The following is a 14,628-nucleotide window of genomic DNA, read 5'->3' as shown; positions in this document are numbered from 1 at the left end:
ACTGAGCACGCACACACTTTTTATTTGTAAAGACAGGAAAACAGAACTGTATGGTTTTAGAGACATCAACAAGGGAGAACCCAGGAGGGCTCTCTGCTCTGTACCCACCCTCCATTAATCTGGAAAGTGAGAAATACAAAAAGGTCAACCAGGCTGAATTTACTGTTCAGCCCACGAACCTTCCAACGAATCCACGTTGAACAGCAGGATTAATCTCAAGACACGTGGAGAGTTTAGGCAACTTGGCCTTTTAGAGGCACTACAATAAAAATTACACTTAATGACAGCATCTCTCTGCCAAACTATTAATCAGAATTCTTCATTCTACCTCCTAAATGAGGCTGTGCTCTGAAAGCAAGCTGAGAAAATACTTCTTCAGATCTGAGTTACAGTTTTGTGGCAGAAAGACAAGCAACCCTATTGATAGAAAATAATAGGCCTGTCTCTCAAAAGCACAGCTCTTTCTAGAAGCTTGACTCGCTCATTCCCTTGCTTGAGAGGTGAGTACAGGAGAGAGATTACTATAGGCAAGTCACTTAGAAGGAAAATGGAAAAAGACTGAGGGTGAGGCTCTGGCCCACAGGCCTTTGGCGTATCCCTGAACCGCTGGGAGAACCTGCATCCAGGTCCCAACGGGGATGCTCCCCACCTGCCCTTATTGACCTGTTACCCCAAAGTGAAGATTCTGAGGGCAAAATGTGTACCCGTTTCCCTTTCTGCTTTCTTCAGATGCCCAAACCAAGCCGGGTGCTGACCTTTTGGGTGTCCTGAGTGTGAACACATGTGTGTGTGTGTGTGTGTGTAGGGGAGTGTCAGAGCACCAAGGCTAGGCAAGCACCCCGTGATAACACTGGGACAGATTCTGGAGTCTGGCAAAAGTGAAAATACCCTCCTTTCCCAAGCAGCTGCTCCGAAATGGATGCCTCTGCTTTATGTATAAAGGGTTCCAGCTCCTGTAAGGCCAGAGAGCCTTGGTCTTTATGACTCAGCCTATGTGAAAAACGCACCAAACAAAGCCCAAAAGTGAGCTGTTTTTCCTTAAAGACGATGCGCTATTTTGGCTGCTTTTTAAGAGACACAGCCTTCTCAGCTCTGGCTCAGGAAGAAGCGAAACCAGCACAACAGGAGGTGTTAGCGCACCTGCCGGGAGGCGGACACAGGTGACCAACTCCAGAGGAGGCCTGGCAATGAAACCGCTCGCTTCATGGGGGAGAAAACCAGCACTCCCGAGGTTCCCGCAACAGCCCCGGCTCACTCTACTAATAAGTGTGGATCTGAGCCCAGGGTGTCTGACTCTAAAGGCCAGACTACAGCTGAGAAAACCAAAAGCATGAAAATCCCCTCTGAATATTAAAAATTTCATGGGCTCCCATGGGATATTCACTTTCTTTTTAGTGTCCTTTGCTGGAGAGAAGCATGTCTGATGACAAAACTCTTCTGTGACAGCAGTGATCCTTTGAGATAACTCTGTAAAGGGGCTGCTTCCAAAACTGCAGGGTGCTAGTTAAACCCCGACAAGTCCTGTCGTACAGGCCACAGGAGATGCTGAGCCTCTGGGCAGTGGTCAGCTGTCATCCCCAGGGGAGCCAAGGCTCCAACCAGGGAAGCGGCCGTGGCCCTCTCCGCTGTGCTGCTCCTGAGCTCCTCCGCCACCCTCCATCCTGAGAAACTGATCCCGCGAGCACACCAATCACATTTACAGCTGGCTGCCTGGTCGGAAAGACCAGGGAGCTGACACAAGGCCAGGAACACAGGCCGCTAAGGACATGGTGGTGGGGCGGGGGGCGGCTCTCAGAGGGTTGGGGTGGTGGCGGGGGGAGGCTCTGGGGGAAGCTGAGAAAGTGGGAGCAGTGAGAACTTGACACGCAGTGGCACGCTTTGACTCAGCAGCCGAAAGAGGGCGACTGTGTCTCGTGACTCACCATCTCTAAATATGCCCTTGTCTACTTGGAAAACAATGATAGGAACCAGAGTTTGAAAAATGCAGAGGATGCTATATGTACAAAAAACACTGATTATTTCACTTTGGACTGACAAGTGTGAAATGAATCATGCTGTTTGCCCTTTTCATCCTAACACAGAGAGACTGGGAAATTTGGGAGAATTAAGACGGCTGGCTCTCTGGCCTGAGGCCAGGTAATGTTTGCCATCACATGGTTGTTTTTCCCGCTTCATAATATATCTGAGTTTTCTATCAACCACCAATCTATCCAAATCAATAACAATGTGACTATTTTTCAGTTTATCAAACATGAAATGGGTGGTCAAACAAAGCTCTCCTACAGGACGTCCATGATGGTCCAGTGGTTAAAAATTCACCTTCCAATGCAGAGGATGCAGGTTCCATCCCTGGTCTGGGAACTGAAATCCCACACGCCATGGTGCTACTGAGCCCGCACACTGCTAACTAGAGAGAAGCCTGTATGCTGCAACTAAGATCTGACTAAATAAACTAATTTTTAAAAAAAGCTTTTGTAGTCTCTAATTCAGGTCTTGATCTCTTCTACATTCATCAAACATGTGGATATTCATTTGTAAGTTATAGTCCAACACAAACATGGCAGTACTAAGACAGTTATGAAGTCTGATTTCCAAAGAAAGGAAAAGAAAATCCCCCTCCCCAAAGCAAGGCTCACAAGTGTACCTTGATGCCTTTGGTATCCTCTTCATCAAATGAGCCGATGTCAAAGGCGTCGGCTGCATTGACTTCCCCTCGGGGAGGGATCAAGGGTGGAGGGTACTGGAAGAGCCAGAGAAGAAGGGTTCGGTTACCAGGCGACCGGGCCCTGGGCCCAGCCTGCTATCCTATAAAGAGTTCGCCGTGAAAGGCGTCAAGGTGCCAGTCTGGGTAGCACTCATTCAAGCTCACACAATCAGTACATGGTCCACAATGGCCCCCAAAGGAGATGCACCCTCCACAATCCAGTTGCTAGAGGCTGAACGCCTGCAACAGGGCAAGAGAGGGTATCCCACACCCACAAATGCCCCGAGGCTGATGCTGACCAAACCAGAGCCCGGACTCTACGTCTAAACAGGCGGGACTAACAGAGCATCAGTCCTCAAGTGAGTCTGTACACAGATGAGCCCAAAGCTGATCATCAACATTGAGAAAAAGAAAAACAACTTTAATTTGGGGTGTTTTCCTGTATCAGAGAGAACATTAAAAAATATCTTACAATAAGCCAAGGGGCTCATGCTGCTACCCAGTCATGGTAATTCTTAAATTATGTGGGGCTGGGCTTGAAAGTGTCTGTAAGTATATGACGTTTCCTGCATATTTTTTACATATAAACAAAGAGGAAGAAGTGGTCCCAAAGGGAATGAGCTAGGAGGCAGTGCTTGGATAGAGGAGCAAGAAGCTGGGCTGCAGATGAAGAACTGGGGAACTCTGGGGACAGAGCCGGAATGCAGAGCTGCAGACAACGATGCAGCTGGAGGGAGCATCGGGGGTGGTACCGGGGCGGGGTCCCAGAGAGTACCTTCTGCAGGTAGACGTGCTGCCAGTCGATGCCTCTGAAGAAGTCGTGCGTTTTTAGCTCCTGTGCGCTGCAGGAGAGACAGAATCACAGAGGCAGTAAGTCTGCATTCGGAAAACTAAGAAATGGTTCGCAAATGTCATCTCCTGTTAAGGACACACAGCAACAACTATTTCCAGTTCTTTAAGACAGCAGGTAAAATATGCTTCTTTCCAAGCACCCAGGAAACACTGCGATGCTTAGAAACACTGCACGCTGAGCCTAGGAAGATGATCCCATATGATCATTTACAGGGGCTGCTCACCCCAGCCTAAGATAACCTACGGTTTTTGCAGACTATCTCTGTGTACCTGTAATCGTGAGAACAAATTTAACTAAGAATTGAGTTAGAGCGATCTACGCGTTGAAGAGGTTTACAGCAAAGGTCTACAAGTCCTGATAGATAGATAACAGAGATCAAAGCAACAAGTACTAATTTCAAAGCAAACTAAACATCTAATAGAATGGTCCATGCTAAACCCCTTCATAAACTGAAGAAAACATTTTTTCCAAAGAGCACTGCTGCTGAAGCTCAGTTCACACAGAACAGAAGGAGCTGCAGACTCTGAGGAACACAGACCCGTGAAGACACACGGCTCCTACTGATGCTCCCCCACCCACCCCAAACTGGAATGGCAGATTCTGGATACACTGAAAGGAACCGTACTGCTTTCTGGGGGGAGATGCTGAAACGCAGAAGTGTCGGCCTACCTGCCTCCATGGCAGCCGAGGCGCTTACTGACATCTCGCTGAAGCAGGCCTTCCAGAAGGGACTTGAGCTCAGGGGAGAAGACGTCTGGAAGTTCCACGTTCTTGGGGTGGAAGAAGGGGGACACGCCTTCAAAAACGCATCTGTGGCAACAGTGCCGTCACCCTCGACCAGATTTGAAGGCCATTTCTTCCATAAGGATAGTGTTAAAGAAAACTACAGATACCTCACAAGCTAACACTGACTCTATAAAGAAACCCAGGGTGGCCGCTCATCACTTCCAGGGTCCATCGGCAGGCTGGAGCCAGAAGAATTGGGTCTCCTCGCTCTTCTGCATCCCAGTCATTTTGACTTTTTTTTCTTTAGTTTTGGTCTTGATTTTTCCGTATCTTTCTCTTATTGTCTGTTAGCAAATCTTGTTATCTGCCTTGGCATCTATTTCCATTATTTTAAGAAAGCATTTTCTTATACTAGTTGTAATAGAATGAGATAGGAAAATTATAATGAGAATAAAAACGGTTTTTGACTTTCTTACCATGGTGAGAGTCATTCGGTCTATCTCATGCTTATCTTTGGTTTTATGTTGTCTGAAAGGGCTGTGACTGTAGAAACAAAGAAAATTATATTACTAGATGGTTTTGGGTAACAGCAAATACTGCTGACTAATATTTGAACAAACTATTATGTTCTGCCACTGCTCATTCAAAACTGCAGGAACACAAAAGCCATAAACAAAGACCATTTCCAGAGGAAACCTGATGATCAGGTTGACAGTCAGACGTATTAGGTCCTGAATGAGCAAGGCTGATGTTTACTTGAACTCTTGATACTCACGTCAATGAAGTCATGCTACCAGAATAAACTTTAGCAAATACATTCCAAATGACAATTTAAAATATCACTTGGAAAAAAAATCAGCCAACAGGTTTTTATGAAAATGAAAGTCATACACATGACATCTGTCACATCAGTGTTTGAGATAATAGTAACGTTCATACAGTTTTTTTTAGAAAAAATGGATGAGTCCCTCAAACAATGGAAAGAGCTGCCATTGAACCAAAATACAAAATGAAGACACTTTCCTGCCCCAGAACCCAGTAATTTTAAGAAATTCATTCCTTTGGTGATAAGAGATACAAACCAACCCTGTGCTCCCAGACCCTCCAGGGTTCTGAGAACTGCTCACTCATGTTCTAACTTACAAACGGCTCCAGATCTAAGAGTCAGAAACCCCGGGCTCACGCTGTGACTTGGCTATTGGCTGCAAGTCATTCATGGAAACCTCGTCTCAGTCTCTTCATCTGTGCGTGGCATAACGCCACAAGCATCACCAGAACGGTGAAAGGAACGACTAAAATAATGCGTACACCAGCGGCTGAGACAACGGAGGACACGGCGGGCAACCGATAGGCATATGTGACCAATGAATCTAACTTTACAAAATAAACGTCTCCTTGTAAAGACACTATTCTCACTCTTGATTGTGTTTTTAAAGTGCTGAAGCTAAAGTTAATCTTAGATATTGCTTATACACGGACTCTGAAATACGCACAAATGAACTTATCTACGACACAGACACCAGCTCACAGACCTAGAGAACAGACCGGCCGTTGCCAAGGCGGAGGGGCTGGGGAGAGGGGAGGACTGGGAGCCTGGCATTAACAGCTGCAAACTCCTGTGTACAGAATGGGTGAACAAGGTCCCGCTGCACAGCACAGGAACAACCAATATCCCACGACAAACCATAATGGAAAAGAGCAGGAAAAACACACGTAAAACTGAATCACTTTGCTGTACAGTAGAAATTAGCACAACACTATAAATCAACGATGCTTCAATAAAATATTTTTTAAAACAAAGATGCTCCGAGCATTAAAAGAGACCAGTAAACGTACAAACTAGGAAACCGTGGCCTTATTCACTTACTTGAAAATTAAAGAAGGGACATACGCGATAGGGTTTCCTGGTGGTAAAGACATGCCTGTTAAACGACCAGTCCTACGGATTTATTTGGGCCTTCCCTGGAGGCTCAGACAGTAAAGAATCTGCCTGCAGTGCAGGAGACCCTGGTTCTAACCCTGGGTTGGGAAGATCTCCTGAGGAAGAGAATGGCAGCATTCTTGCCTGGAGAATTCCATGGACAGAGGAGTCTGCTGGGCTACAGTCCACAGGGTTGTGAAGAATCAGATACGCCTGGGCAACTAACACTTTGACTTTTCACTTTCATAGGTTTATTTATAAGGCATATAAACCATAAGCTGAGGCAAGATATTACAAAAGAGTTCTATAAAACAGAATAGGATGTTGAATACATAACTCAGTGTGATTTAGAAAAAAAAACTAATTAAAACTGCACCCACCCTTGCAATCCACTTACTGCTCTGAATTAGGTGAACTACGCACCGCACCATCTCTTGAAGAGATGATTCCACTTTAGAGTATTTATTATTTAAATATTTCAGTTTTCATTTTGCACGAGAGGGGGCACTGTAACGCTTATTTTCTTTCTTATGCGATGAAAAACACATTAATTTCCATCTCTTGAAAGCTTTCATTTGGGGGGGGAATCTAAATAAGGTGAATCAGTAAACATGCGTTAATTTTTCAAACAGATTTTGGTTGGAAATATTCTTTGCACCCTAAATGTTTCCAAGGAGAAAAAAAATGTAAAATTACTGCAATTAAAAAGCAAACGGGATAGAATAACAAATAATGTTATTTATGAGACATTATAATTTCTGAAAACTTGACTTGTATCACTTTCTTTTTCAGATTTATTTTTGGCAGTGCTGGGCCTTTGCTGCTGGGTGGACTTTCTCCAGTTGCGGTGAGCCGGGGCCACTCTAGTCTCGACGAGCGGGGGCCACTCTCTTCATTGCAGTGCGTGGGCTTCTCACTGAGCGGCTTTCTCCAGTTGCGGTGAGCGGGGGCCCGCTCTCCACTTGTGATGGGCGGGGCCACTCTCCACTTGTGACGGGCGGGGCCACTGTCTTCATCGCGGTGCGCGGGCTTCTCTCCGCAGCGGCTTCTCTTGCTGTGGAGCACGGGCTCTAAATGCGTGGGCTTAGTTGCCGCGGTGCATGTGGATCTTAGTTCCTTGACCAGGGATTGAACGTGTGTCCCCTGCAGCCAAATTCTTAACCCCTGGACCATCAGGTAAGCTCTGGCTTGTATCACTCTTGTATGCAAAACACACAGAGATGTGAACATGTTCATGGTTCAAGAGAAAAGGAATACAGACAGCAGTGCTTACTAAGCCCTCAGTCCGTCTGCATGACACGACCGTTGCCACTCCCCAGGGGAGTGCCTTCACATGTAAAAGAGGATGTGGGAAGGTCTCCCCTGTTTGGCAAATCCTCCTGCTCTGGCTCCTGCGTGAAAAGCTGCTCTTGACCCTTGTGCGATGCCGGAAGCAGAGGGCTGTGCCCCACACTTGCAGAGAAGGACGGCTATGTTCTGACAGGGATGCTCTGTGCTAAATTTAAAAACTCTTTCATGAGACCCAAGGGAGGGCTTTGCGAGGGGACTGGAGTTAAAGTTAGTGGTGCCAAAAACATTCCCAGCACATGCGCACGGTCGCTACAAACCCTGTTTGATAAATATAGCTCTCTGTGTCTGACTCAATAAGAGACGATCGGAAATGCTTGTCGGCTCTCAGGCTCTGGGGTGTCGTGTGGAGAGGGTTTGGTCTTTCAAGGCCTGATGCGCATCTGTTTCCAATGGCTTCTTGATTATTCTTTGTGAACAAAACCCAAGATTCCATTTCTGTTTTGGAAAATGTTAAAGAAAACCTCCGATAGTAATGATCTCCATTCTGAGGGAGGCACGTGGGGCCCACAGATCCTGTGTGATCACAGCTGCTCCCAGACGCAGCCGCTTTAAATAGGAGATGGTAACGGGTCTGTCAACAGCTTGCGACACCAGCCAAGCCCTCATGCAACATTCGGGCTGCATCGAAGGACGTTGTGGAAACAGGATTCGCATGTGCAGTGGTCAGATGTGGCTTTGGAATTACAAGAGAGAGTGTGAGAGCTGCGAATTTCCCCCAGATGAGTTGGGAAATCGTTCAAGACATGACAAACGATGGGGAAACATACAGAGACACACACACGACACATCATATTCACAGTGAAACCGGAGCTCAGAAACAATCCATTTATAAACACAAGTGATTAAAAAGTCTTACATCAAAAATTAATTTTAGAATACCGAAAAGACGGCATGCAACATCAAATGTGAGTTTTGAACCTAAGCCAACAGCTGCCAAAATATTTATAAACATTCCTTTTTTCCCGAGAGGAACAAACTCAGTAACCTCACACAAAGCTCTGCTCTCCCCAGACCACCCCCGGGGCTCTCTCCTCGTGTCTGACAATCAGTGGAGACAAGTTTAAGATCAAGGCTGTGGTCACACCAATTCTTTCTCTTAACAGATATCTAAACTAAACTCTAGCTCGAGGATCGTGACCACAATTCTACATATTTGCAACATCTTTGTACACGGATGCTCTCCCATATCTGACAGTCAGCTGAAGTGGAAACAGTGACCCCACCCAACACATGGTCCAGGGACTCAAACACATTCTCCAGCTTCAACAGCATCCTCACATCCAGGTTCCTACTTGCACCCTGTGGAATCCTTCGAGGGCGTCACGACAGAATGAGAGGTGCAGAGAAATGTTTCAGCCAAGGTGATGGGGCACACTGGTCAGTGCGGGAAGTATCTGATCACAGAAAACAGAAGCAAAAAGACCCTTGGTGACCCCTGATCACCATCACTGCACAGACACGGGAAGGATGGGAAGAGACTGGTCTGCTGTGGAGTTCCTCCTCCTCAGCTGCGTGACCCTTCGTGGGGGCAGTGGGGGTGTCCTCTGCAGCACCCCTGGCCTCGACCTGCCAGATACCAGAAGGAGCCCCTCCCCTAGTTGGCACCACCAAAAATGTCCCCAAGCGTTGCCAGGAGCTCCTGGGGTTGAGGACGAGAGCTGGGGAGGGCCCGGCACGGCGTCTGGTTTGCTCCGTGAGGACTGCCCCTGCTGCAGCTTCAGTGTGACTACCAGAAGCACTGCGCCCAGCTCTCTGAAGCTGTCCACGTGAGACGCCATTTCTAGCTGCCACCATTCTCATCTCTTGTCATCCATCCATCCCATCCCCACTACCATCCTCTGGACGTCTTCCTGTCGGCCTAGACTCCCCTCCACAGGGGTCACATCAACTGCGATGCTTTAACCAAACCTGATCAAGGACGTCACAGAGGAAGTAGCACCTTCCAACTCAGTCCCACAGACCTGAACCGTGACCAAGGAAGACGGAATTCACTTTTTCAGCCACAAATACATTGTTGGCATAGAATTAACGACTAGATCTATCCTTAAATCTTATAAAAACAGGAATATATGCCAGACTGTCCCTAGTCTATACGTGTGGACATTATCATAGACAAAACAACAACATTAGACAGAAATCAATAAACAAAGCCCTAAACCAAGGCTCTGCCATATTTCACGACCGACTCTCACATCCTGAGTTCACACACAACAGTTCTGCTGTTGTGCAGTTTTTTTAAATTGTCTCATGATTCTGTAACTGTGGCTTCTGACCTCTGACTGCTCCCCCCACAACCAGAGGAGACCTGAGTGAAGACAGTGTGTTTGGATGCGCTCACCGCGCACGCAGGGACCCCGCCGGCCGGGGAAACTTCTCGGGTGGAAAGCGGTTTTCTCTGGTCTGCTTTGCAGAAACTCTCTAATTAGGTCAGCTAGTCTGATTACATGAATTAAGGCCCTCCAGGCTCCACAAACACAATAATTCAATTAAGAACCAACAGGACCTGAATCTCTGAGCAGTAATATAATTTCAGTTCCCAAGTGAGGCAGTGAGCAGAGAACAACTAGATTACCCGAGTCCTGGGGAAGCAGCCACGGTGCCTGGAACCTGGTCTGGGGGGAAGACAGGGAATCCAGCTTCTTTCCAGATTGTGTTAAATAACAACTTATGGAAAAACATGAACAAACTTTTTGGCCAACCCAATATAAGAAGAACATGCTGTGATGCTCAGTAAGGCTTTCCGGGAAAAATGTGGCCAGTTGAGTAAACTACCAGGCCTGTGTGTTCACAGGGGAAATGTAACAGGGAGAATCCTGACCAGGAAATTTTAATATAAACTGCTTTTTTGTGGTACCTCTATGAATGGAGAATAATCAAAAACACATCGTAAACACTTACACTCTATTAAAATTGACTCAAGACTCTTAAAACTAATGGAATGTTAACATAATTTGTAAATGTTCAATGTGAGAACATATCTCGAGAGCACTTTCACTCCATCCTCTTTCCACTGTATTTCATCATCTCTGGCAGTTTACACCGAAGGGACAAGTATAGCACAAGTGAAAAGCACAGAATTGCACAATTTTATCTTTATGTTTTTAAAAACTGCAAATTTCAGCATGTTCACAAACAAATGCGCACTTTTAACACAGGTTCACTTTGGGTCTTCACCCTCTTGTGTAAGAAATGCTTTAAGCTCACAAGACAATCATGAGTAATTCATTTCTAGGGAAAAGAAATTCTCCTACCCTCTTCAATTATCTATATTTAAAAATAGCATTCATTCCCCAAATAAGGCGTAACAATGGAAACAGTCCAACACAGTCTTATTTTACGTCTAAACGTGCTGGAATTTCTTCCTGGAGTGGGACAAAAATACCCAAAGCTTACGGGAAGGAAACTCATTTTTACGGGCAGAAAGAGCTGTGAGCATTGCCTGGATCACTGTGTGGCTTGAAGATCGCTATGTGGTCTATACAGATACTAGCACCTAATAACACATAAACATTTCTTATCCTGACCCAAGGGCACGCCGCGGTGAGGGACTCAAGGGACACATGCCACTCACCCTCTCAGAAGTTTGAAAAGCATACAGCCCAGGGAGAACCAGTCGGCACTGCTGTCGTAGGCGGTCCCCTTCTGCAGAACTTCGGGCGCCATGTACCCGTGGGTGCCCCTGGGGAGAAGAAGGGCGCATGCAGTCAGCAGCGTGTTCCCGCTCACAGACTATTCCAGCTCGCCCAGAGGCCAGGGCGCCATTCATCAAACAGCAGCGAGGCCAACAAGGGGGAGGGGACACCGGCGCTTCCATCACGCTTCCATCGGGTGCTTGGCGAACACCCAATAGGAAGACGATCTTTCCTTCATTAAAATAGGAATGAATATTAATAAATTACCATATGAGATAAACGTGAGCCATGTGCATGCTCTGGGCATGCTCCATGGTCTGGGAGGTGAGATCTGAATCTTGTGAGCCTTCCCCACTACAGCAAGGGGGAGCCAAGGGTCTCCTGCCTACTGGAGAGCTTTTGTGTAGAGACATGTGTGGCTGGGGAGGTGGTGATGAACGGGTGACCACACCGCAGTGTTCCGGACCTGGAAGCGATGGGGACAGGTTAGTGCCCATCCCCATCTGTGAGGACAGGTGACCAAACTGCAACACCCTGGACGTGAAGTGATGGGATCGGGCACTCCTGTGAGGACAGGTGACCGCACTGCAGCACTCTGCATCTGGAAGCAATGAGGACAGGTTAGCCTGTCCCCATCTGTGAGGACAGGTGATCTGTGAGGACAGGTGACCGCACCGCAGCGCTCTGCATCTGGAAGCAATGAGGACAGGTTAGCCTGTCCCCATCTGTGAGGACAGGTGATCTGTGAGGACAGGTGACCACACCGCAGTGCTCTGCATCTGGAAGCAATGAGGACAGGTTAGCCTGTTCCCATCTGTGAGGACAGGTGACCGCACCGCAGCACTCTGGATCTGGAAGCAATGAGGACAGGTTAGTCCATCCCCATCTGTGAGGACAGGTGACCGCACCACAGCACTCTGCATCTGGAAGCAATGAGGACAGGTTAGCCTGTCCCCATCTGTGAGGACAGGTGACCGCACTGCAACACTCTGGACCTGAAGTGATGGGATCGGGCACTCCTGTGAGGACAGGTGACCGCACCGCAGCACTCTGCATCTGGAAGCAATGAGGACAGGTTAGCCTGTCCCCATCTGTGAGGACAGGTGACCGCACCGCAGCACTCTGGACCTGGAAGTGATGGGATTGGGCACTCTTGTGAGGCGCCACCCCCTGTGCTTAGGACTGGGGTTTGCACAGGCGTCCATGGCAGCCCCCACCCCTCCAGAGTCTCGGTGCTCCCCAAGTGGTGGCAGGGAAGCTGACAGGTATGGAGACAGAGAAATCCCAGGTCTGAAGAGCTGCCGACGGGTCAAAGGACCCAGCTCAGCAAACGTGCAGATGGTTTCGGGAAGCTGAGGAAAGCCACCTGGGAGCACAGCCGCTTTCACATAACACATTCCGTCTGCAACTCAAAGTCCTCTGCTGCCCCGAAGTGTGAGCACACCCCACTCCCAGAGCGAGAGGGGGGGCACGTGGGAGACTCTCAGAGGTGTGGGCTCCAAAGGGCTCCCCAAAAGCTATTATCTGCAGCTGCATTCCCATCCGTCATCAATTTCCTTCACTGATAGAATGGGTGATGACGTGACACCTTCACGCCGCAGAACACGCGTGGGATGGGCTCAGGGCAGCGCAGGCACTTGAAAAGAACCCCTTGCGTTCTTATAAGCATTTCTAACTTGCTTATGCTCAGTTTCCTTGAGAATCTGCTCAGACAAGTGACCCTGGATTGTTGATGACTCTGGCTCAACACTAGGACTGGTGTCTTCTCAGCCTCATAGTTCCACCTTGAAAGACTTTTCCGAACAGTGGAAATGGGCACCGGTCCATCCACCAGAAAAGCTCCGCCCCCTGCAATCCAAAGTCTGCCAGCGGGAGGTCAGCAAGCCACGCTATGAGGACATCAGAGATTTCCGTAAGGGGCATCCAAGCCATTTTCTGGGAAGGCTTAATTTCAGTGTGGCCAGGAAAACCTTGGTGGCTTTATAACCTGTAGTTCTCGGGATCAAAACCCAGTCCTGGGATGGGAAGACCTCGACAAGGAGACCTACATGGGGTTAGTGCACATCACGCCTCCGGGTGGACACTGCACACAAAGCAAAGCACTGGGCCGCCTGCCATGTGGTTTCCAGCTCCCTGCCACTCGGCAGCACCCGAGGCTGCCTGCGCTTCCCACTGCCGGTCTGTGCTGTCCACACTGAAAGAACACCTGAGCGAGAGTTGCATTCTTGAAGAAAATCAGCTGGGACTCAGTGAGTCGCTGACGATCTGCTCGATTCCACAATCAGAGTTTTCCTGTGTCGTCTGGTGGCTGCTCCATGGTTCACTTTTAGTTTCTGAGAATCCAATTCCATCATTAAAAGGATGGAGTCGGGGTCAAGATGGGGAACCAACCACAATGCTGCTCTGCCAGCATCAGATGGAGTCCTGGGATCACACCTACCGCTTTGAAAAGACCCGAGAAGCCCAGTTGAGGGTGAGAGTCTGGCCACAACCCTTTAATCTAGTACCAGGTCCATCCTCTCAAAGCCTCGGGGAGTTCAAACAAGTGTAGAGAGCTCGAGCCTTAGAGCCGGACAGAACTGGATTTTAATTCAAGCCCCACGATCTGCCAGGCCTGTGACTTTGCTCAAGTTCCTTAGTTTCTTGGAACCTCAGATTCCACCCCATAAAAAGTCGATGATTACATCCATGCCCTATGTGGGCTTCTAAAGAGCCTCTTGATGGAAGTCTTGAAAGAGGAGAGTGAAAAAGTTGGTTTAAAACTCAACACTCCAAAAACAAAGATCATAGCATCCGGTCCCATCACTTTATGGCAAATAGATGGGGAAACAATGGAAACAGTGACAGACTTTATTTTCTTGGGCTCCAAAATCACTGCAGATGGTGACTGCAGCCACAAAATTAAAAGACGCTTGCTCCTTGGAAGAAAAGCTATGACAAACCTAGACAGCATATAAAAAGCAGAGACATGACTTTGCCGACAAAGATCTGTATAGTTAAAGCTATGGTTTTTTTTAATAGTCATGTATGTATGTGAGAGCCGGACCACAAAGAAAGCTGAGCACCAAAGAATCGATGCTTTTGAACTGTGGTGTTGGAAAAGACTCTTGAGAGTCTCTTGGACTGCAAGGAGATCCAACCAGTTCATCCTAAAGGAAATCCTGAATATTCATTGGAAGGACTGATGCTGAAGCTGAGGCTCCAATACTTTGGCCACCTGATGTGAAGAACTTACTCATTGGAAAAGACCATGATGCTAGGAAAGATTGAAGGCAGGAGGAGAAGAGGGTGGCAGAGGATGAGATGGTTGGATGACATCACTGACTTGACTGACATGAGTTTGAGCAAGCTCTGGAAGTTGGCGATCGACAGGGAAGCCTGGTGTGCTACAGTCCATGGGGTTGCAAAGAGTTGGACACGACTGAGCAACTGAACTGAACAA

At 47.8% G+C, this 14,628-nt stretch overlaps 1 protein-coding gene across 4 annotated transcripts in view; it reads right to left on the bottom strand.

Moving 5' to 3' along the window:
• The window catches only part of GRK3 (G protein-coupled receptor kinase 3), a 121,052-nt gene that overhangs the window by 13,906 nt on the left and 92,518 nt on the right, over positions 1-14,628 (bottom strand). For all 4 annotated transcript variants that reach the window (XM_024977016.2, NM_174500.2, XM_059875883.1 and 1 more), the window contains 5 exon segments: positions 11,126-11,233; positions 4,760-4,826; positions 4,227-4,327; positions 3,480-3,546; positions 2,645-2,740 (listed from right to left, as the gene is read on the bottom strand). In XM_024977016.2, coding sequence (XP_024832784.1) covers positions 2,645-2,740; positions 3,480-3,546; positions 4,227-4,327; positions 4,760-4,826; positions 11,126-11,233 — 439 coding nt within the window.

The sequence above is a fragment of the Bos taurus genome, chromosome 17 (genome assembly GCF_002263795.3).
Source record: "Bos taurus isolate L1 Dominette 01449 registration number 42190680 breed Hereford chromosome 17, ARS-UCD2.0, whole genome shotgun sequence".
Classification (NCBI taxonomy): Eukaryota; Metazoa; Chordata; class Mammalia; order Artiodactyla; family Bovidae; genus Bos; species Bos taurus.
The sequence above is the reverse complement of the archived record's forward strand: the minus strand, read 5'-3'. Positions and strand labels throughout refer to the sequence as shown.